Here is a 22,795-nt window from a genome sequence, read left to right as displayed (position 1 = left end):
AGTTCACCTGGTCAAAGAGATTGATATTCTCGGTCCTGTTTTTCTTCATAATATGTTCCCTTTTGAACGATACTTTGCAGTACTAAAGAAATACGTTCGTAATCCGGCTCATCCAGAAGGAAGCATTGCGAAGGGTTATGTCACAGAGGAGGTCATTGAGTTTTGTGTTGACTATGTGGAAGAACTCTGCCCAATTGGGATTCCAGTATCACGTCATGAGGGGCGGCTGATTGGAAAGGGCACACTTGAAAGGAAATCAGTAAATGCCACAGATCATGCTACGTTGAGCAAAGCACATCTCACAGTTCTGCAACAATCAGCCTTGATGTCTCCATACATGGAGGAGCACATGCAAATTGTGCGAAACATGTACCATTTGAAATCTGAGACATGGATTACAAAACATTATAATGATACATTCGCCACCTGGTTGCAGAAGGAAGTCATGGCCAACGATGAAATTCATGAGCAGCTACCTTGGCTGGCCAGGGGTCTGGCAAATTCAATCTTGATGTACCAAGGAATGAAATTAACGGTTACACATTTTATACAAGAGCCCAAGATAACAAGAGCACCAATCAAAATAGTGGTGTCCGTATAGATGCCACTGACTCTAGTGGCCAAACGATCTCATATTTTGGTTACATTGAAGAGATCTGGGAACTCGACTATGGGCCGTTGAAGATCCCTCTATTTCGTTGCCAATGGGTTAAACTCATGGGAAAAGGTGTCGATATCGACGAGTACGGAATGACAACGGTAGACCTCAAAGAGCTTGGCTATCGAGACGAACCATTCGTCCTAGCTAAAGATGTCACTCAAGTTTTCTATGTGCAGGACATGTCTAGCAAACTGAGAAAGGACAAGTCCATAAATAAATCAAGTTTTCTATGTGCCGGAGATGAGCCAAAGCACCATATTGTTTGTTCTGGCAGACAAAAGGAAAATTGTGGGAGTCGACGATGTCACAAATGAAGAAGAATACAATAAGGTTGAAGATATGACTCCATTCGCAGTGGAGGTTGACACAAGTATTCTTTTAGCCGAAGAGGAGGCTCCCTACGCACGCCATGATCACAATGAAGGGATGATTGTAAAGCGAACCATCGTTAATATTCCATTAGTTGAATGATTATGTCTTGTAATATTTTTCGTGAACATGCTATTAATGATTATCTATGATTGTTATGGCAATTATCAGATTTATTATGCAATTATCCAATTTATTCTGCATTTAAATGATTTATTATACAATTATCAGATTTATTATGCATTTAAATGATTTATTATGTAGTTAATAGAATTATTATGCATTTAAATGATTTATTATGAATTTAAATGATTTATTATGTAATTAATATAATTATTATGCATTTAAATGATTTATTATGTAATTATCAGATTTATTATATATAGAGATATTTATCGGACTAGAATTTCTTTTATAGAGACATTTTTAGAATTAAATTATAGATAGAGTGTTTCCTTTAATTATGGATATTAAGATATACAAGTGAATTATAGAGTGTTTCTTTTTATTATGCTATTATCAGATTTATTACGCATTTAAATAATTTATTAGGTAATAAATAGGATTATTGTGCATTTAAATAATTTATTATGCAATTATCAGATTTATTATGCATTTAAATAATTTATTATACAATTATTCGATTTATTATAATTTATTATGCAACTAAAATGATTTACTATTCAATTATTAGATTTTGTAAATAACCTATTGGTACCGGTTGAAGGTTTCAACCGGTACCAAATACTTGGCGGAAAAAAGGGGTGCGCGGGAGTCGAACCCGGCCCTCGGCGATTAGAATAGATAGGGTTACCACTGTGTTACATGGTGTTTTCGAAATGGTTGGCGGCAAAATACTTAAAGTACAGATATTTCATCTGGCTTAGGCACCGGTTTTTGGTTACTAACCGGTGCCTTAGACACTTTTCAATTCCCGCCCGTTGTAGCCTTAAGGTACCGGGTGGCCTTATCACCCGGTGCCTATAGCTCGCCTTAGGTACAGGTTGGTTGCGCAACCGGTGCCTTAGGCATACCCTTGTTCTTCTTCCTTCACTTTTCCTCCACGCCCGATCGTCGACCTCGCCGCCGCCCTCACCGCGCCCGATCGTCGACCTCCGCCGCCGCCCTCTCCGCGCCCGTTTGTCGACCTCCGTCGTCGCCCTCTCCGCGCCCGATCGTCGACCTCCGCCGCCGCCCCCTCCGCGCCCGGTCATCCTCCGCCGGCCACCATTGGAGCTTCGCTCGGAGCTCCGGCCGCCGTCGATCCCCTCCCTCTGCTCATCCTCCCCCGTATCGGTGAGCGCCCCTACACCCTCCTCATCCTCCCCGACCCTTCTTTGACCTCCACAGACCGCCCCGTCGCCGGTAGCCGAGCTGCCGGACCGCCTCCACCACTGCTTCGTGGCCAGCCCCCTCCCGATCGCCTCCCGCCCTAGCTCTCGTCTCAATTCGGTCGCAGGCGAGCCCCTCGTGCTTCCCCACCACTTCCCTGCAGCCGCCATGGCCTCCTCTTGCCGAACACGAGAGCTCCTGAGTGCTCTGCCCCCAAATCATGTGAGGGACCACGTGCAGCAATTCAAGAAAGTGCAGGGGGGTTTTCTGCAATGTCATAGACTCATAGGAATAGTGTTTTAGGGACCAAAACACATGAAACTTTGAAATTCCGTAGAAAATAGAAGAAAAATGGTAAAAATACAAAACTAGTTTGTTAGATTAATCTTTTTATTCTCTATATGATAGAACCATGAGATGTGCTGTTTGATAAATTTTGCTGTGCAATTTTATTTATGATAGATAAATACTTTTGTAGATTGTTAAATGCATAAATAGAGTTATGAGCATGTGAAAAATATAAAACCAGTCGGCTTACCTTTGTTTTCACATGTAGTACTTAGGAAAAATATTAAAGAGAGGATTTAGTTACAAGAGTAGAATTTAGTTATTAGAGAGAATTTCTATTATTATGTCTTATGTATAGTGTATAATGTTTTCATTATATATAGTGTAGAATTTAGTTTTTAGAGAGACTTTATTTAATTATGTATTTAAATAGAGAGTGAATAATGCTTGTATTTATGTATTTATCATGTATTTCTGTAACTCATGTATTTATATATTATGAATTCTTCATTCTTAATTATGAAATCAAACACGACGCTCTCTCCTTAACGGCGGTCGGTCTCTCGCTAACTCTCGTTGTCTCCTTGTCACCGACGCTCTCTCGTTGTCTCCTCACCGACGCTCTCTCGCTGTCTCCTCACCGACGCTCGGTCTCTCGCTCACTCACTCTCTCTCTCTCACACACACTCATACACTCACTCACTCACACACACACACACACACACACACACACTCACACACTGACACACACACACACCCTCTCTCTCTCCCACTAACACACAAACACACTCACTCACACACTCACACACTCACTCACACACTCTCTCTCTAACACACATTCTCGTGCTTTAGTTAAGGATGGTCACCGACTCTTACACATTTATATGGTTTCAGTTAAGGATGGACCCCTTCGGTGATGACGAGGCCGCCAGACAATACATGTTGGATGCAATAAACGAAGATACGAGGGCCAACACCACCCAGCCAATCGGTGAAGAAGAGGTTAGGACAGCTGATTCCTTCCTGAATATGTCTAGAGATGCCGAAGAAGAAGATGATGATTTTGCGCCGCCGCCCAACCATCAGTAGCACGTTCCAGTACGTATCTTAATTATATATGCATGGTGACTTTAGTAGATTAATTTTGCAATTAACATATCTTTTCTGTAATTTAGTCGACCTCCGCATCGACTTCGTTGAGCCAGTGAAAAGGGAGACGCCGGCCAACCAAGAAAATGGAGGGAAGACAGGTCATCACAGAAGTGGACGCGGAGGGCTGTCCAAGTGCTCCAGAGGCTGCTAGCACGAAATTTGTCAACCAATGTGGGGTTATTGTTCGGGCGAGAATTCCGATCACCACAAGACTATGGAAATCGAGCAAACCAGAAGAATAGCAACACGCCGTGCCTCCACATCAGAAGGAAATGTTATGGATAGAACTCAATGATATGTTCACTCTTTCTGAAGGAGTTGACCAAGAACTTGTGAAGAAATCCCTGGATTAATGCTAGAGCAGGCAACGGGGCAAGTGGAGGCGGAAATCCCTGTTGCTCCCGTTCTTACTCCATTCCAGCATGGAAAACCTTTTGTCACTGAGGAAGAGGAGAAAAGTCTAGGCACGCAGATGTTCAATTTGCATAGATGGTACCTGCGAATGTCGAATGACGAAGGGAAAATGTTTGGAGTCAAGTATCGTGACCATGATTTCTTCCGCGGAGAGGACGACTTCTGGGTGTACTTCGAAGATTTATATCACATTTACCATCGACAAGCACTCGACGCCTATATCATCACCATTTGGGTTCTGTAAGTCTCACTTACCTCTACATTAATACTTTTTGTTAACAAGAACATAATTATATATGTGCATTATAAAATTTATATTGTATTGTTTAGACAGGAGACTCAAAGAAGCCGAAAACATAGATGGCACCATCAGATCGGCTTCATGTCTCCTTTGCTAGTCAACCAGAAAATGCTCAACGAAAATTACACAGCAACGTGCCAAAATATGTACGATTCGTTGACTAGACAAAATTACAAATCCTATATATACATACCATATAACTTTGGGTAAGCCTTGGTCGACTCAATCCTCTGTTATATTACTAAATAAATACTAAGTCGTCTAATGCTTGTATGTATATATCCTATCTATATCTGCAGTTATCATTAGATTTTACTCTTACTTTCCGTAGAGACCGGCAATCTTATAGTCTTTGACTCAATGAGAAATCCAAAGTCCGCAATCCAACATATCATAGACCCCTTGAACAGGTAAGTTCAGTTTACACAATCAAATCCTTTTTCTGTTAATAACAATTCCTGAATATCAAACTTAACTTTGAGCGCAGGGTTTGGAAAAATTTTGTGAAAAAGAACAAAGGACGTGGTCAATGGAGGCCCGAACTGAACGTTAAAATGGATTATCTGGTATGTTGATTCACAAAGATTTGTCTAGTTAAGTAATCCCAAATTGTTCTAAATTGAGTAATTTATTTGTTTATCCTTAAGTGTGCGAGACAACAACAAGAAACTGATTGGTGCGGGTACTATGTATACGACTACTTGCACATCATGACTCCATGCGGGAAGCCTACTACGGAGGACTTAAGAGTACGTACAAACCATTCACTAGTATATTTTTATAATTATACTAACGCACATGATGTTAATCCTTTTTTCCTAAATGATAGATGTCTCAAATGGGGGATGAATGTTACTCTACTGATCGGATCAACGCCGTGTGCGAGCAGCTCGCTGGATTCATTTTGAACGAGATCCTGGATCCTAGAGGCGAGTTCTACCATGACGGTCACATCCATAGGGGACTTCCATCAAGCTCCTGAGGGGTCCAGTAGTTGGACTACAAACATGACTTGTACATTTGTAAATATTTCTAAACGTGATGCCTTGATGTTTGTATATTTGTAAATATATTAGTTTATCTAATTAACTTAATTACATGCTAGCATTTGACTTTTAGTTAGTTCCAAATATTCTGTGAAATCGAACACACGAATGACCAATGAACGTATAGTACTGTAGAGATTGAGTGCGTTTAGCAATTATAAAAGAATAAACAGTAATAAATATAACAAACAAAACTGGATTTGGAAAAATAAGGGAAAAGGTCATCGGGACCGGTTGGAAAGACCAACCGGTACCAAAGGGGCTGCCACCTTGCGTCAGCGTGGTAGCCTCTTTGGTACCGGTTGGTCTTTCCAACCGGTGCCAATGGATGCCTAAGGCACCGGTTTAAATACCCGGGGTCGTAGGGTGACGCCATTGGTCTCGGTTTGGGGGAACCGGTTGGAAAACCGGTGCCTAAGGCTGTTTCCAACCGGTTCCCATGGAATGTTTTCTAGTAGTGACATCTGATCTATATGGAGTATCATCCAAGCCAATTCAGGTAATAACGGCCAGGTTACTTCTTAATTACCCGTTCCTCATCTCTTTAATTAGTTTTCTTCATGTATGCATGGTTCACACATAGTACTGCAATACTATTTCTATACTATAAAAGTTGAAACAATTGAAAACAATTTCCAACAAAGTTAGGTCCACCTTACCTCTCACGGAGGACCCACTTGTCAGATCCAGAGTTTTGACGAAATGGGGGTGGAGACCTATTTTTTTATAGAAGCAAAATGTTTCTACCAAAATCCCAATACTTTTTACACCAAGCACTTTCATCTACCCACCCTTGTACCCACTTATTACTTTCCATTATTTGTATACCAGGCGACAATAATATTTTGGTAAAACTTATTACTTTCCATTGTTTGTATACCAGGCGACAATGATATTTTGGTAAAACTTGTTCGACATCCTAAAATCTCTCTATTTCTTTCCTTTTGGTTGTGAGGTGATTATCCTTCCTTTTATGTTTGACATCCTTTCAATATTTGCCTCATCAATTAAGGAAACATATTATCAAGGGATTGGCCGGCTATGTAGGGATAAGTGGTCGGATTTGTGTTAACCTTCCAATATTTGTCCCATCAATTAAGGAAACAGATTAGCCAACCATGTTTTCTATCCTTATACTTGCCATTGATGCTGGTGGCTCCCTGTGCATATATATACAGGTAATAGCATTCATGTGTCACACATAGTGCAGGCGCATTCCTTTCAACTCCAAAAATTCTTGGTAGTAGTAGTAGAAGAAGAACGTGGTTGATGCCCTTGAGATGCCACATGGTTCACGAGTCGGCTTGATCGTGGTTGTTGCTTCTATCGGCCCTGCGATCCCGAGGTGTTCATTTGATCCGTTCTTCACAAGGGAGATATATCTTATGGATTTCTAAGTTTGAATTTTAAATGTTTCTATGAATTATTATTGATTTGGGTATTAGGTATGTAAATAGTATTTTTTTTAAAGTCGTATTAGATTTCTACGCATTGTAACGGATTTTGACCAAACAATAGGTACCAAACTCATTGATGTTGAACTCCGCAATAACTTCATGATGGTCATCGGAGTACTTGCCAATCGTGATAGAGGTGAATCAAATCATCACATTGCTGGCATTCAGTTCGTGTAATTTATATTTTATGAACTTTCCTTTAGCACACATATACTTTCCTTTACACATAAATTGACCCATAATTCTCGTCATTTTCTCTTCTGAAAGGATAATAATTGACGTCATTGTTTATGAAAGGAAAATAAAAACGTGTATTAACATATTACTTTCCTTTAGTATACACATACTTTCCTTTGCACATGCGTTCACCCATAATTCACGATATTTTTTTAGAAAGATAATAATTGTCATCATTGTTTATGGAAGGAAAAGAAAGACGTGTATTATTTTTAGAAGAAAAATAAATGGCATCATTGCTTGATGGTTTTGGAAGGATATTAATTGACATCATTGTTTTATAGAAGAAAAAAAGATGTGTATTATTTTGAAAAGAAAATAAATAATATCATTGCTGCAATACTATTTTATAACAAAACAGCCGAAAGAATATATCCCTTATAATGCCCATATGATAGATAGATGTAGCATTCAGCTTGGGTTCCGTAGTAGAGACTTTTAGCATGCAGGACCCCTAGTAGCTAGCCCGTACTAAACATTTTGGCGGAAATATTTTGCATCATCGAGAAAAGTGAGTCTTCCCCATGCCTATCAAACCCGAAGTATGACAAATGGGACCTCTATGCAGGAGACGGTGTGCCTAATCTATGTGAAAACTATATTCAATTGTCTCTCTTTATTACAGTATATAACTTGTGGAGATGTACGTGTCATAAACACATATTTTTAAAACATAGTAAACAAAACTTTGGCAGGTGATCGTATGCATAACGGAGAAGGTAACTAGTAGCAGGATAAAAGCACAAGGCTAAAATTGAGAGGTGCATATTCGACGCACATACTGCTTTCAATTTAAATTTTACTTTACTAGATGTATACCCGTGCGTTGCTACGGGAGCTGAATTTTTTTAAAGCGATATATGGAGCATGAGCATGAAAAAAATGTAATTTCTAATGCAACAGTGGGAGTATGAAAAAACATGTTTTGAGATCACATGATGAAATGAAGTGTAAGAAAAGAATCGTTGACTATACATACCAACTTCTTAATTTATGCATCTTTTAACAAAAAGAACAGAACTGCAACAGTCACTACCGGAAAACGGCAATTCGCCGTGTGCCCGAATATTTGCCGTGTGCAATATATCGGGCACACGGCAAACCAGCTATTTGCCGTGTGTCTCCACAAAAACACACGGGAAATAAAGAACACTCGGCAAACTGCGATGTTCGCCGTGTGCGAGGACCGGTCACACGGCAAACACCAAGTTTCGCTGTGTGCCGCTACCTTGGCACACGGCGAAACCGGAGCACGTGCCATGCGCGTGCTCCTGCCGTCAGGCGCCGTCCTCGGCCTGGCGGATGTGTATCCAACGGAAGAGAAGGGAATGAGCATATGCAAAAAAAAAAAAGAAGAAGAAGAAGAAGAAGAAGAAGAAGAAGAAACCATGCAATAAAATGCTACTATATTTGCTTTTTTTTTTAAAAAAAAGCACTGGAACTGCATATTACAATGAATCTCAATTTAGACGATAGAAGCAACAAGCACAAACCAGTAATATAAACTGATGATGTATATATATCTGATAAAGTATACTTGTGTTACTCTTAATCAGTATCAGAAGAGGGACACATATATATTTCTTGCCTGTGTTCAGTCTTCATCTTTGTCAGTAAAAAAAAGTGAATTTTGAATCAAATGATTCCTAAAAAACAAACAAGTGAATCAGATGAAACAATCACATAGTTGAGAGATGCTTGATGATACTAAAATAAACTGAATAAAAATATTTCTATGTATAAAAAGATATGTTTGCTAGTGTGATCGGCTCAGCCAATATAAAATATGCATATCTCATCCATGGCTCCTCATACCGGTCACACACTGTGTTGTCGTCCAATGCTCCATTAGGTCAGCCGGGTGGTTCTCCCTGAAACTGGGATGATTTCTTATCTCCGTGATGTCGATCCTCTGCATATTCAATTTCAGTGTTTAGCTCAAAGGAGACAATGTGCATAAGCTAATGGTCCAAAATTACATAAGCTACTCATGGTGGCTGGGTTGGCAACAAAAAACCTAAAAACAAGATCTTGCCACTATGGAGATATGTGGGCATAGTCGGGAATTGAGTACCACACACCCAGTATTCTTTGCCAAACAAATCATGATAGTATCTGAAATTAGAATGTACCACCAATTCACCAGAAGTAAGTGATGTTTATTAGGTAAGCATTGTAACAAAACAGAAGTAGAGCCTAGACGTTCCTAATTGTGTAGGCATGGTTGGAAAACTGCGCTTGATATCAGCATAGCAAACAAGCAGCATGACTCAACATAAACTAAACTCTCCTGCAACAGAAAACAGAAGCTGATAAGCTGCAAAAGGTTGGAGTAAGATTATGTGCATACACCGGAGGCAGCGGTTCTTATAAGCTGCAAAAGGTTCAGCAGGCTCGGTTTTAGTTTTACAGTTCAAGTGCAAAGTGCTCGATGAACTACAGATCATACGAGGTGAATGGTGACTGATGAAAGATGCATAAGCAGGTTCGGTTAGCAGTAACAAATTTGATCAGAATACAACAACAACAACAACATATCCTTTTTTCCCAATCAAGTTGGGGTAGGCTAGAGATGAAACCCGAAAGAAATAAGTTCAAAATTCAGGCACATTGATAGCTAGTCTCCAAACGCTCCTATCCAAAGCTATCAAAATTAGATCAGAATCATCAGAAAAAAAAGTATCGTCAAATTAGAGTTCGTTCATTACTCACGTTCTCAACTTGGCACAGGGATTATCGCCTGGTTCGCGGGCGTTCGCAGTTCGAGCGCCCTGTAGTTGAGGCGGGTGTCCTGGTCCACGCGGGGTCTTCCGGCTCCATGGCCCTCGAGCTCCACCGCCTCCGCTGCCGCCGTCGCGTCGTCGAGGCTGGCTGAACGGGAGGCCCGGGCTAGCCGGCCTGGCGACGCAGCGGATCGTCCTGACGCGGACCTCGACATGCCGAGCGGTGGCCCGGAGCACGGGGGCGCGGGGCGTGGCGACGACGCCCTCGACGTCGACGACCGACTCCGCGGCGAGGGAGGCGGCGAAGCGCACCATCCCTGGGCTGACGCCAGGGCTGTCGTCTCCGCCGGCGTGGACCACGCACTGCACCGTGTCCATGCCCTGGCGCAGCACGACGAAGGCCAGCCTGCTGCCGTGGGAGGCGACCGACCTGGCGGACCCGCGGAGCAGCATAGATCGGCAGTCGGGACGGCGCGGTGGTCGGGCGAGGAGGGCGCCGAGGAGCGCCGGGGACTTGGATCCGTCAGGGACAGAGTGGCGGCACGGCGAGAACGGCGCGGATCTGCCGGGGACGGCGCGGACCGGCGGCCGGGGACGGAGCGGCGACGTACGACGCGGGGGTAGGCGGCGGCTGCGGCGGTGAAGTAGGGGGCCGGGGGCGAGGGTACGGCGCATAGATAGCAGGGCAGCGGCGAGGTGGGCCGTCGATCTCACGCGGAGATCCGGCGACCCGCGCGCGTTGGGGAGGCAGAGTTGCACGCTGCGGCGAGCGGCGGCGCTGGGCGAGGGGGGCGGCGCGGGTTGGCAGCAGCGCGGCGGAGGGTGTCGCAAAAAGAGGGCGTGCGGGTGGGTCGGGGGAGGTGCGAGAGCGGCTTCGATCGCTCCTCGAGTCATCTGTGACGGCTCGAGGCTGAACCAAAACCCAAGGGCGAAGAGATCGCACCCCGGGACGGACGACGCACGGCGCTTAGACAATTTTTTAGGAGTAGAGATTGTCAATGCAACCCCGCCATATCTCAAATTTTTTTCGGTCCTCTGCCACTGCATGTGATCTTTTGAGTTCTAGATAGAAACATTTTGCAATGTCGAAAAAAGCGAGTCTAGAACATCTTTTGTATATGGATCCTTTGCAAGGAAAACATGCATGCAAATTAAATGACTATGGGAGACTTCATATATAACTTGTGCACCTACACTTGGTCTTGGCTATAAGTTGTTGACCCCATTACATTGCACGGATATATAACACGGAGCATTTGTTTGTACAGTATCTTTTTTAATTTCTCCCAGTAGGAAAATAAGCCCAACTACATTACACGTTGCGTGCTGTGGAGTGATAAGGGCAGCTCCAGTGCTGCGTCCATTTCTGAAGATCCAACAAGTCAAACATGGATCAACACTGGAGCTGCCCTAAGTTTTCTTGCTAGTACTTCTGCAGGACTTTAATGGTGCATGTGCACGTAGGTTTTGATTTTTTTTTATACTTTTTGTTTGTCGCACTCAAAAAAGAAAAGATCCTTTTTAATTGTCAATCGACTTTATTTATGGTGATGAGAATTGAGAACCACTTGATTCTGGATTGATGTGATGAATATCGTTCCTATGTTTAGTGCCGTACGTCCAAGAAGTAGTTGAGGCCGGGCTTGCATTGGGCAGGCGATTGGGCCGGCTGGCTATATATGAGATGAGATGCATGCAGAGGCAGAGGCAGACATCCATCCATCTGCCGAGTGCCCGCCGCTTTCGTCTCCCCTCCCCGGCCCCCTCTCCTCTCTGCTCCCCATCCGTAGATTCTTCTTCTCCTCCAGCTCCGGCCACCGCCCGCCCGTCGACGATTAATTATGCAGCAGCACCAGACGACGACGACGACAACGCAACTCGAAACAACAACAACGCCGCCGGTGCAGCCGCAAAATAAAAGGATGAGGCATCAGCAGGAGGAGGCGGCCGCCAAGGCCACCGAGGACAGCCGCTTCCTCTTCGACGCCGGGAAGCCGCCTCCGTTCCGCATCGGCGACGTCCGCGCCGCCGTGCCAGCCCACTGCTGGCGCAAGAGCCCCCTGCGGTCGCTGTCCTACGTGGCAAGGGACGTGGCCGTGGTGGCGGGGCTGGCCGCGGCGGCGGCGGCGCTGGACAGCTGGGCGCTGTGGCCGATCTACTGGGCTGCGCAGGGGACAATGTTCTGGGCGCTCTTCGTCCTCGGACACGACTGGTAATTGCTTGCCTGCTTTGTAATTTCTTCTTGTTGGATGGTAGGATTAATTGCTTATTTATCAAGACATACATGACATTTATTTGATTTGTGTTTGCTGCATGCATGCAGTGGTCACGGGAGCTTCTCCGACAGCGCGACTCTCAACAGCGCGGTGGGGCATCTCCTCCACTCCTTCATCCTCGTCCCCTACCATGGATGGTATGTCTCTTTCATTTCGTTCTAGCCTAGCCTTCTAGGAACCAAGGAAGGAAATAAGATATATAAAAGCAGATAGACAAAAGGAAAGGTAGCACACATGCTGCTGCCATCTTTATTTTCTTCTTTTTCAAAGAGATCCGATCCGTGTCTACTCGTATCTTGGACACACATGCATGCATGGTCCAGTTTTCAAAAAGGAGAAGAAGAAGATATTTTGAAGTCTTGGTTATATTATTACACAGAGAATCTCTCTGACTCTCTGTTGGCTGATGCATCATGTGTGTGTGTGTGTGTGGAGCAGCGAGCAGCATGCATCTAGCTAGCTGTAAAGCTCCAGTGGTAGTTGTTAATTTCAAAGGGATCGTAAAAACACACACACACACACATAAAAAATAGCTCCAGGTGGCAACAATTTAATTTCCGTTTGTCGTTACTAGCGATCGAGCTAGCTATCCTGTGATACGGAGTATCCTACTACTAGCTAGTAGGAATAATAATCCTGCAATGCAAATCCACTACTACACTGCAAACCATCAAAGGAAAAACTGACTGGTTGGTGGCATGCATGCAGGAGGATCAGCCACAGAACGCACCATCAGAACCACGGCCACATTGAAAGGGACGAGTCATGGCACCCGGTCAGTCATCATTTCTTTGTTACTTTTTGGGGCAAATATATATAGTAATCTCAGCACAGTAATTTTGCATAATTAATTAAATTGGTCTGATCCGTCCTTGCTGTGTCAGTGTCTGGGATGTCGCGATGGATTGTGCTTTATTCGCTTTCTTATTGGGGCGACCAGTTTTCAGACTGCATGCAGATCTAGCTAGCTACTCTGCACATGGCATTGCAGGCTCCCTCTCACTTTTCTTCTTGAGTAAAAAGGCTTATTTTGCATAGCATCAGGCAGAGATTAATTAGTTGGTATGTGGTCCATATATATATGCTCGCTGCATGCATGATGCCATCGTGTCTTTGCTGTGTGTCAGTGTCTGGGATGCATATATCGCAATGCTAGCTAGCTGCTTAATTTTGAGCTGTTTCTGAAACCGTATTAGATAGCATAATATATATGCAGGTTCATGGTTCTATATAACTTAATTATATATATTGTCCATGCCTACCTAATTGCTGCCTCTGTGTGTGTGTCTATATATAATATGTTTGATGCTGATAATAATGTTAGTTTGATAATTTAATAATTAATTAATTTGGAGTGATGGAGCTGATGAGCATGCATGCATTGCAGATCACGGAGAAGCTTTACCGGCAGCTTGAACCACGCACCAAGAAGCTACGCTTCACCGTCCCGTTCCCGCTCCTCGCATTCCCCGTCTACCTAGTATGTTGCTGTCTGCTGGGTGCTGAAATAAATAAAGTTATTACTAGCTAGTAACTGATTGAAAGAAACCCAATGCAATATTGCTGCTGCCAGTGGTACAGGAGCCCCGGCAAGAATGGATCTCACTTTCTTCCCAGCAGCGACCTGTTCAGCCCCAAGGAGCGGGCCGATGTCATGCTCTCAACCACCTGCTGCTGCGTCATGCTCGCATCGTTGCTCGCCATGGCGTGCGCCTTCGGACCACTCCACCTGCTCAAGCTCTACGCCGTCCCATACCTTGTATTTGTGATGTGGCTTGACCTGGTGACGTACCTGCACCACCACGGCAGCCCCGAGCAGCAGCTCCCCTGGTACCGCGGCGAGGAGTGGAGCTACCTGCGTGGGGGGCTCACCACCGTGGACCGGGACTACGGCTGGATCAACAAGATCCACCACGACATCGGCACCCATGTCATCCACCACCTCTTCCCGCAGATCCCGCACTACCATCTCGTAGAAGCAGTAAGCATGCGCTTCTTCTTTCTTCTTGTACTTTTTATTTATATATAAAAAATTGAAATTTGAAAACTTCATAATAATAACGACAGACCAAGGCTGCGAGGCCGGTGCTGGGCAGATACTACCGGGAGCCCCAGAAGTCCGCAGGGCCGCTGCCACTTCACCTCTTTGGCGTGCTCCTCAGGAGTCTCAGAGTGGATCACTTTGTCAGCGACCACGGGGATGTCGTCTACTACCAAACTGACCACACCTTGCTTGATCAACACCCAAAACGGCCATAAGCAAAACTAGTGATTCGTTCCATCTGCATGCAGCTGGAAATTAATATTATATTACGACGACCTCAAGTTTAAGCATGCACAAGGCAAGGATTTATACGTACGGAATTAATAATTACATCCTGGTAGATCGATTTAGGTAGCATAGAAAAGTTAGTCAAATAATTTCAGCAGCAAAGCAAGCAAGCAAGCAAGGGATGGGATCCTGATCTAATTATATTCAAGCGCACACATATATATGCATGTATTGTTCGTTGATTATTGGGCTATCCAGCTCATCGGTCGGATCATCAGATTCTTGAGATCATTTATATTCATCATCACCCACCAAGCAGGTTGGGTAGCTAAGCATTGTTATTATATATAGTCAATACATATATATGTGTATTGTTCGTTGATTCAAGCAAGGGATGGGATCCTGATCGATCTAATTCAATCATACACACATATATATGTGTATTGTTCGTTGATTATTGGGCTCAGATCATCAGATTCTTCATCGCCGATGGCGACTAGAGTAGCTAAGCATTGTTATACAATAGACAATATATTTGTATCCCTGGGTTGCATTGCATGTCCCCACTCTGAAACCTGTATTTGCCAGCTCTGGCTCACAAATTGAAAAACATGAGTCGATCTATGTGTATCAAATTGCATTGAGAGCCTGCTACATCATATCTCTGTATCATTTGTTCGGAACCCAACTCCATGGAGATGGCTTACAATTCATTTTACCATTTCATTGGCTCGATGACGCTTCTCCTGCATGCTTCCTTCTTTACTATATATATATATAGTTTATTTAACACACAGGGTGTTGAATAATATTCAACGCCCTGGCGGCGATTGCCTCGCTCCGGCGAGCACCGGTGAGTAAATTTCGTAACCACGCTGGCCATAATTATTACCACCAAACGCAATCAGTGCAATTGCTAATTAGAGGTTCCTATAATAATCTGCCTTCCTTTTACGGTACAACAAGAATCTATTTAAGCACCACGGGACTGTTCAAATCTCGGGAATTGCGCCCTCCCGAAATCGCGCCCAACCGGACCACACAATAAGGAGATAATGCATGCAATAAATTGGCTAAAATCAATTGACGACATAAATATCTACCTGGCTGAGTCTTGATTTCACGTATGGGTGGCCGAATTAATTGTTGACGGGGTTTAACTGTCTAGAATCCCTTTATATATGCAAATCCCATCAGGATCCCTCGTTCTGCGGAGACCACCATACCCATTATTGTCATCAACCATCGACAGCCCCATCCCCGTAGCATCTCACCGTCTTCGCCGCGCTTGAGGTGCTTGACCTCCGCACCAGCACACTCCACAGCGCCGTCCCAGAGAACATCGACGATGGCTCTTTTCGGGCCGGCACCGCATGACGTCCCTCGCGGGACTGTGCACGGCGCACGGTGATGGCCGGACTTTAGCCATCGTGCTCTCGGCCCATGCCCCTAGCAGCTGAAAGTGATCGGGTGTTCTAGTCTAAAAGGGGGAGGGGGTGAATTAGGTACTAATAAAAAATCTTGACATATGGCTCCAACCAGTTTACACAAAACTTAAACTAATTCAAGCTATCTAGATGTGCAACTAGGTTGTTCTAGTGTGAAACCCCTATCCCAAAAGAGTTATGCACCCTATAAACTTTCCTAACAAGAAACTATTCTATGAAAGTAAAGGCACAAAGGTTGCAAGTATTAAATGCGGAAGCTTAAAGAGCGGGATAGGAGATAGCAAACTCTTGACGCGGGTGTTTATCCTGTGGTTCGGTTAGCCACAAAGGCACATCTACATCCACGTTGTTGTAGCACTCACTAAGAGTATTGCTACTCGGCCACCAAGTCTTTTCCGTGAACACAATCACGGTCACCTTGGCCCCGGGTTCCACTAAGGAGCTTCTCCACAAAGGATGGAGTCTCCACGTCCCCCGCACAAAGATGTCGTCGCCGCTCCACACCAAGTCGGAGGGTCGATGACGTTGCCGGCGAGCTTCGCAGCTCCAAGGAGGCCGGCGCACCAAGCTCTTGTTTGGTTCACTAGAGAACCACAGCACAAAGGTTCAAGGCCTTGCAATCTCACTCACTAAGAGCTGTTCTAGCACTCACACTTTACAAGATAGTGCTAAAAGATAATGATATGATCTTGATGCTCTTGTATGGCTTGGAGATGTTCTTTGGTGTGTGTGGGATGTTCAGCAACTCCAGCAAGCTTCAAATGGCCGGGGTGAGGCGTATATATAGGCCACCAAGTCATGTAGCTGTTGCTCCAACGGTCAGCAGAAAATCTGCGTATCATCGGATGAACCGATGCCTCTGCCTGGGGTAGCGTCGGTTCATCCGGTCACTCTCAGACCCGAAGTAGCCATTGAGCTTCTGACGCACTATTTGCTGACGTCATTACACCGGTGCTTTGCTCCGATGCATCACCAGTTCAACCGGTGCTGAAGAATCTTCTCCTGGGCGCTTGACATCGTCTCTGGGACATAGTATGCCCAATGCACCGACGCCCCTTTTTGAACCATCGGTTCATCCGGTGCCTATAAGCTGACTTAGCTTCGATTCCCTTCTGCACCAAAATACCATGGCGTCGGTTCTTCCGACAACCATCGGATGCACCGATGCTCATGCGTCGGTTCTTCCGGTGCTACCGATCGAAGAGCTTTCAGGGCGCTGCCCTGAGACCCGCGAGGGGCGGCCCTTCGGGCCTAACTTTGCCTATCTTCTCTTTGTCATCACTTGAACCTAAAAGTCTGAGAATGATCATCTTAACAATCATATTAGTCCAAGTGTTGTGTGTGTCATCAATCGCCAAAACAATATATTGAAATATGGCATGAGAGGCCATTTTCGCTACAGCAGCATGTGCTGAGCATGGAGTATGGTGATCAGGTTCCTAGTTGAAGAAGGGAAGTGGTGATGGAGAGGTGCTTCCCGATTATGAAGCCTTCCGATTGTGCCTCAACAATGACAAAATCATCAGTTCCCATTGGAAGATGGAGCTGCAAAAGGAAGAGATGCTTTCGGTTCTAGCTCGATCCCGGAGGGTGCATCTACGACTAAGAGCAATTAGATAGGCTTTGTTCTTTTATTTTTAGCATCACTGCTTGCCATATTAGTTTTTGTCCGTGCTAAGGTCAACTATGTACGAAGAACATGATTTGGCTTTCGTAGAGGATTCAAGACTTATGCAGTTGTTTACTTGTGCGCGGATTCAGATTTCACCATATTTGATTCTGTGATTTTTTATTATCACTTATTAATATTCCAAACAATCAATTATTACTCCATGCTATGCTACTAAGTCTTCTATCTACGCTTCTAAGATATTTACTCCTTATACACACAATTTTTACACCATCTTATTATGGTTATTTTGAACACGACAATGGAATTTCCAAATTATCAATAAGTAATATTTCAAATGATAATTACTCAACTTGCCAATGAAATTTACTTCTTTTGTGTGCACTATGTTTAGCACATGTGTGCACTATGTTTACTCCTTTGTATGCTATGCATACTCCTTTGTGTGCACTATGGAATATTACTCCTAACTGTACTCATATAAAATGGAAAATTACTATATCTAGTATGGCAAAATATTACTTCTTGTTTGGTGGTGCAATCAGTAATTTTGAAGTTAAACAAGATTATTATGGTCAATTCCTTGTTAAAACACTACTCTAAGTTTTAAAAATTACTTAAAGGCATTGCAGATTTGCAAAAATAAATTTAAAATAAAGAAATGAATATTACTTACCCCCAAAAAATTACTTCTTGTGGATTGTTGAGAATTGAATATTACTCACAAAGAATAAAGAAAATGCTTCCAAGGAATAATTGGTCAAATACACAAGGAATAAAATTTTAGAGACTTGAGGAGTAACCTTGTATAACAACAAACAATTTTTCATAATTCTATTTACATTCACAAACATCTACGACTATGCATTTCAAGTTTCTATGACTAATTACTCCTTGCTCGGTAGTCTATAAAATATATTGAGTCAAATTACTTTGTGTTATGCATAATTATTCCTTGTTTGTATGTTAATTACTCTCAGGCGTATCCCACTATGAAAGTGTAAAAATTTGAATCAATCACATGCAAATAAATTTCAGATATCAATGCATACGAATCCACCAAAATGGATAGCAACTCAACTAATGCACCCATAAATTCCTCCCTGAAATCTTTCTCGCGTGAGGCGTCTTTCATGAAAGTAACAACCACCCTAGAATCTCTCTCTTTGAAATTTTGAAGTTAATGGCAACAAAAAAAAACTTCCATGCATCCCCTATGCACCGCATCTAAAGAGATCCTGCCTTCCACTCAAAGTTGGTTGAAATAGACAACCACAATGCAAAAATATGCGAGAGAGAGAATTTTTACAGCCACTGCATTAGAGTATAGATTTTTACGGCTGCGGAGGCATCAAAATCTGTCCAGACCGGCTTGCAGTGTAGATCGGCTTGTGTTACTAAGCAGCCCCAGCTCTTGCTTCCCCACTCAAAGATGGATTCCTTTTCTAAGTAACTTTTAAGAAGCTGATACTGATAACTGAAATTAGATCTTAGTGTAATTTGTATAAGTTTTTTCCCTTTTAAACCTGGTATTCTGTTTATTTATTACAGCGTTAATTTTGTGCAGTCCTTTATTCTGTTTATTTATTACAGTGTTAATTTTGTGCAGTCCTTTGAGGCAGCTTGGGATGGCAGGGCCATCGGGTGGGGAGGATAAAGGGGATGGAGAAAAGGTATGGATTTAAGTTGTAATATTTTACCTTGCTTTTCAAGCAACTGAAAATAAGGTATGGATTTAAGTTACCTTGCTTTTCAAGCAACTGAAAATATTTTGCGGTTGGTTTGACTATGCAGGACATTCTGTTATCTTTCTTTTGTAATGAGTGTGGCATCCTATTGAGGGATGTCGCCGAAATCTTTGATCATCATGAAATCACCGCACATGAGGGAACATTTTCGTCTATGAGAGATCAACATGACCTCAAGTGTGATATGTGTAAAGAACAATTCTCTTTGCGCAGTGTAAGTTTTGAGCATGTTAATGCATTATAATCCAAAATCTGATGATGAATTGAGCTAACATATTGTATTCTCTTATAGGAATCAGATAAGCACATGAGCAAACATGCAGAACATCGTACATTCACCCTGATAGATTATGATCCAGCGGAGTTTCAAACACCTCCACGATTGATATCAAAGGGGGGAGGGACTTCAGTGCCTAGGAAGCTGATAAAGAAGAAGCCTTCCAAGAAAAATACTGATTTGACACCTAGACCCTTTGATTTTGGTATGTCTTACCTCTTCCAATAATTTTGATTAATACTGATTTGACACCTAGACCCTTTGATTTGGGTATGTCTTACCTCTTCCAATAATTTTGATTTCTACTATATACTAATTGATTTTTTTTGTTCTCTGAAAATATTCAGATGATTACTACACTGAAGATGAAGAAAAACTAGATGATGTCTTGTCTGAAAAAGAAGATGATTATTATGATGATTCTGAGCAGGAGTCCTTGTCTGAAGAAGATGATTACGAAGATCCAAAAGATCCCGACTTTGATCCAGAACTAGAGTCTGATGTGTCTGATGATGTGGATAAATCATTCTACCATGACATCTCTGGTTTCTTCGCTCGTGCCACAATTAGTGAGTTTGAATTGAGTGATGGATCTATCTACCCGGATGATGCAAGGTATTGCATTTTCTTCGTGCTGACATTTTATTGAATTGAATGTGTATACCACATGCCATCTGAATTTATTTCTGCATTGGTGCAGCCCTGAGTTCGACACTTTACGAACTTTAAAGAAGTTCGGGATCGATATTAAGGAGAGGAAGAAACTCAGGAAAGACTTCGTAATTGCTGAAGGGGTCCTACATGAGGTGGCACTGAGGAGGGTGAAAAGAGTACAAGCACTGTTTGAAAAACGAGGATATTTCGTCTCAGCAAAGAGGAGGACAGAAGGAAAAGAAGCTTATGTTTTTAATGAGGCTTTAGGCCAATTGTGCCGCGCCAGTTTCGGTGGTTCCAGATGTGGTGAAGCAAAAGGTAGAAGGATGAAAGTTATCCTGGATGTTATTGCAAATATTCTGTAGGATTCCAATATCAGTGGTTTGAGGGAAAACGTTTTGCACTACATGTGCAAAAAGGATGTTGACGAACCAAATTTGAAAGAAAAGGAATTGCAGAGAAGGTTCTCCTTAGCATTATTGGAAATTTCTATAATGTTGCGAGTTTCTCGGGAATCCCTCAAGTTCAGAGCGGCACCGAAAGGGTCATTAAAGGGAGACATCAAGCTGTATACTGAAGATGGGCTCATCGTTGATGGGAATCTTGGTGGCGCATATGGAATTCAAATTCCAAGCAAGGTTCTAAATATCCGGCTATAGCCACCGCTATAGCTTGCTATAGCTTTTGAAAGAAGAAAAAGCTAAAATATTTATCTCTTAGCTTTGAAATGCTAAATCTGCTAATAGCCGGCTATATCCCGCTATAGCCGCTAAATTAAGGTTTATTTAGCTAGCTAAATCATATAACTAATTTCTATTTATTGTTAGTTTAATATTGAGCTTCGTCATTTATAAAATTTAGTATTTCTTCAATGTTGTAACAAGAGAATGAAGCCCAGGAGTACTTCAGTATATGAAATTTTCTTGATTTCATGTTTATATGAAAAATTACTCATAGATTTATGCATGGTGTTGAAGTAGAAATGTATAATTGTGAGAAGCTTCTAGAAGATTAGAGAGTATACTTGAATCATGGTTACCATGCTTCATGGTAAAATATGAATACTCTAGAAATTAGATACTTGTATGGTTAGATAAGTACGAGGAAAATTCTGAAGTTAGATATTTTGTAAAGAAGTGTGTAGAAGATGAACACATGGCAAAACCATATGAGCCATGTAGTCCTACAAATAGGGGTGCTTCCCTCCCCTCTTGCCATACCATATCATAAGAGGTCTTAAGTAGGAGATGGCATGGTTGTCATGTAGTTTAGTAGTGTCATGGTACGATAGCTACATAAAGAGTGCAACGGTCTTGTGTTATATTAATTTACGATGAATAAAGAATTGAGTTCCCGTATAGAGTTGATTAGAGTCATCAATTTATCCACACATTGCATTTACACAACTGCTAAATCGGTTAGCTAGGTTATAACTCGCTATAGCCTTTCTTAGCCTATACAAACACTAACCGCTAAATGCTTTAGCCCGCTATTTTAAACATTGATTCCAAGTGAAGCTGATCTTGTAACATCTGTAGAGGTTGGGGAGGATATCGAATGTATCATTGTGATAGAGAAGGAAACTGCCTTCCATTATCTAACTGGCAAACAGTTTCCATAGCTGGAGAAATGTGTCTCGGTGACGGCGAAGGGTCAGCCTGACGTGGCTACAAGGATTGCTCTTGGCAAAATCAGAGAATATGTGCCCAAAATAAAATTCTATTGCCTTGTGGATTATAATCCTGGTGGCATGCAAATCCTATCCACCTACTCTTTTGGGTCTGCACAAAGAGCTCATGACAATCTGTTTTTAGCTGTGCAAGAAATACAACATATCGGGATTCTTTCTCACCAAGTTCATAAAGATGATTGGCTAGAGTTGAATGAAGATGATAATACTTTAATTGAAGGTATTTTGAAACATGACTATTTGGAAAAAACTGTGGCAGGCATGTCCATAAGGCTGTGTGTGCAAGAAATGACGTCCACACAAAAGAAGACTGATATTGATTTCCTTATAAAAAGGAATAAACTCGATATCTTTGTAAAAGATGCGATCAAGGAGAAGAGGTACGCTTATATGATCAAATTGTAACTTTAAGTATCAAGGAGAAGAGGTACGCTTATATGATCAAATTGTAACTTTAAGTTCACAGTTGTTGTCTAGTACTGGCTAGGCCACAAGTTTAGCTTAGGCTTATTCTAGTTCGCATCTCATCTTCATAATATTAGTTGCTTGAACTATTAATATCGTATTTCTCTTTCCTACTTTCTAATGCTATATTTTGCACATCCTTAGCTGTTTGAATACCAATCGAATGTGCTGATTTTGCATATCTTTCCTACTTTCCCACTCCACTGCCCTGGCCCCCAACAGCCGGTAACTTTCGCTGCCCACTCAGATCAGACTGCTGCCTCGTTCCGGTTCCGCTCATCGGCTGTTTCTAGGTTGGGCGGGAACCAGCTCCTAGGGCCAGCTTGGGGATTTTACGCTGCAGTTAAATTTCTAT

At 42.6% G+C, this 22,795-nt stretch overlaps 3 protein-coding genes across 3 annotated transcripts; 2 read left to right on the top strand and 1 right to left on the bottom strand.

The window, feature by feature from the left end:
• Positions 1–8,828: 8,828 nt before the first annotated feature.
• On the bottom strand, positions 8,829–10,861 carry LOC120686120. Its single transcript, XM_039968284.1, has 2 exons — positions 9,970–10,861; positions 8,829–9,169 (listed from the first exon to the last, which is right to left on the bottom strand). The coding sequence occupies exons 1-2, from the start codon at positions 10,653–10,655 to the stop codon at positions 9,148–9,150; spliced, it is 708 nt and encodes a 235-aa protein (XP_039824218.1). The 5' UTR covers positions 10,656–10,861; the 3' UTR covers positions 8,829–9,147.
• Positions 10,862–11,673: 812 nt separating this feature from the next.
• LOC120686119 (fatty acid desaturase DES3-like) lies at positions 11,674–14,911 on the top strand. The gene is made up of 6 exons (XM_039968283.1): positions 11,674–12,192; positions 12,304–12,393; positions 12,965–13,031; positions 13,644–13,736; positions 13,830–14,237; positions 14,324–14,911. Exons 1-6 carry the CDS (start codon positions 11,822–11,824, stop codon positions 14,513–14,515), a joined length of 1,221 nt encoding a protein of 406 aa, XP_039824217.1. The 5' UTR covers positions 11,674–11,821; the 3' UTR covers positions 14,516–14,911.
• A 4,072-nt stretch (positions 14,912–18,983) lies between these two features.
• LOC120684481 lies at positions 18,984–20,771 on the top strand. Its single transcript, XM_039966332.1, has 5 exons — positions 18,984–19,279; positions 19,401–19,568; positions 19,647–19,836; positions 19,979–20,246; positions 20,332–20,771. The coding sequence occupies exons 1-5, from the start codon at positions 19,235–19,237 to the stop codon at positions 20,648–20,650; spliced, it is 990 nt and encodes a 329-aa protein (XP_039822266.1). The 5' UTR covers positions 18,984–19,234; the 3' UTR covers positions 20,651–20,771.
• The last annotated feature ends 2,024 nt before the right edge of the window (positions 20,772–22,795 follow it).

The sequence above is a fragment of the Panicum virgatum genome, chromosome 8N (assembly GCF_016808335.1).
Source record: "Panicum virgatum strain AP13 chromosome 8N, P.virgatum_v5, whole genome shotgun sequence".
Lineage (NCBI taxonomy): Eukaryota > Viridiplantae > Streptophyta > Magnoliopsida > Poales > Poaceae > Panicum > Panicum virgatum.
The sequence above is the reverse complement of the archived record's forward strand: the minus strand, read 5'-3'. Positions and strand labels throughout refer to the sequence as shown.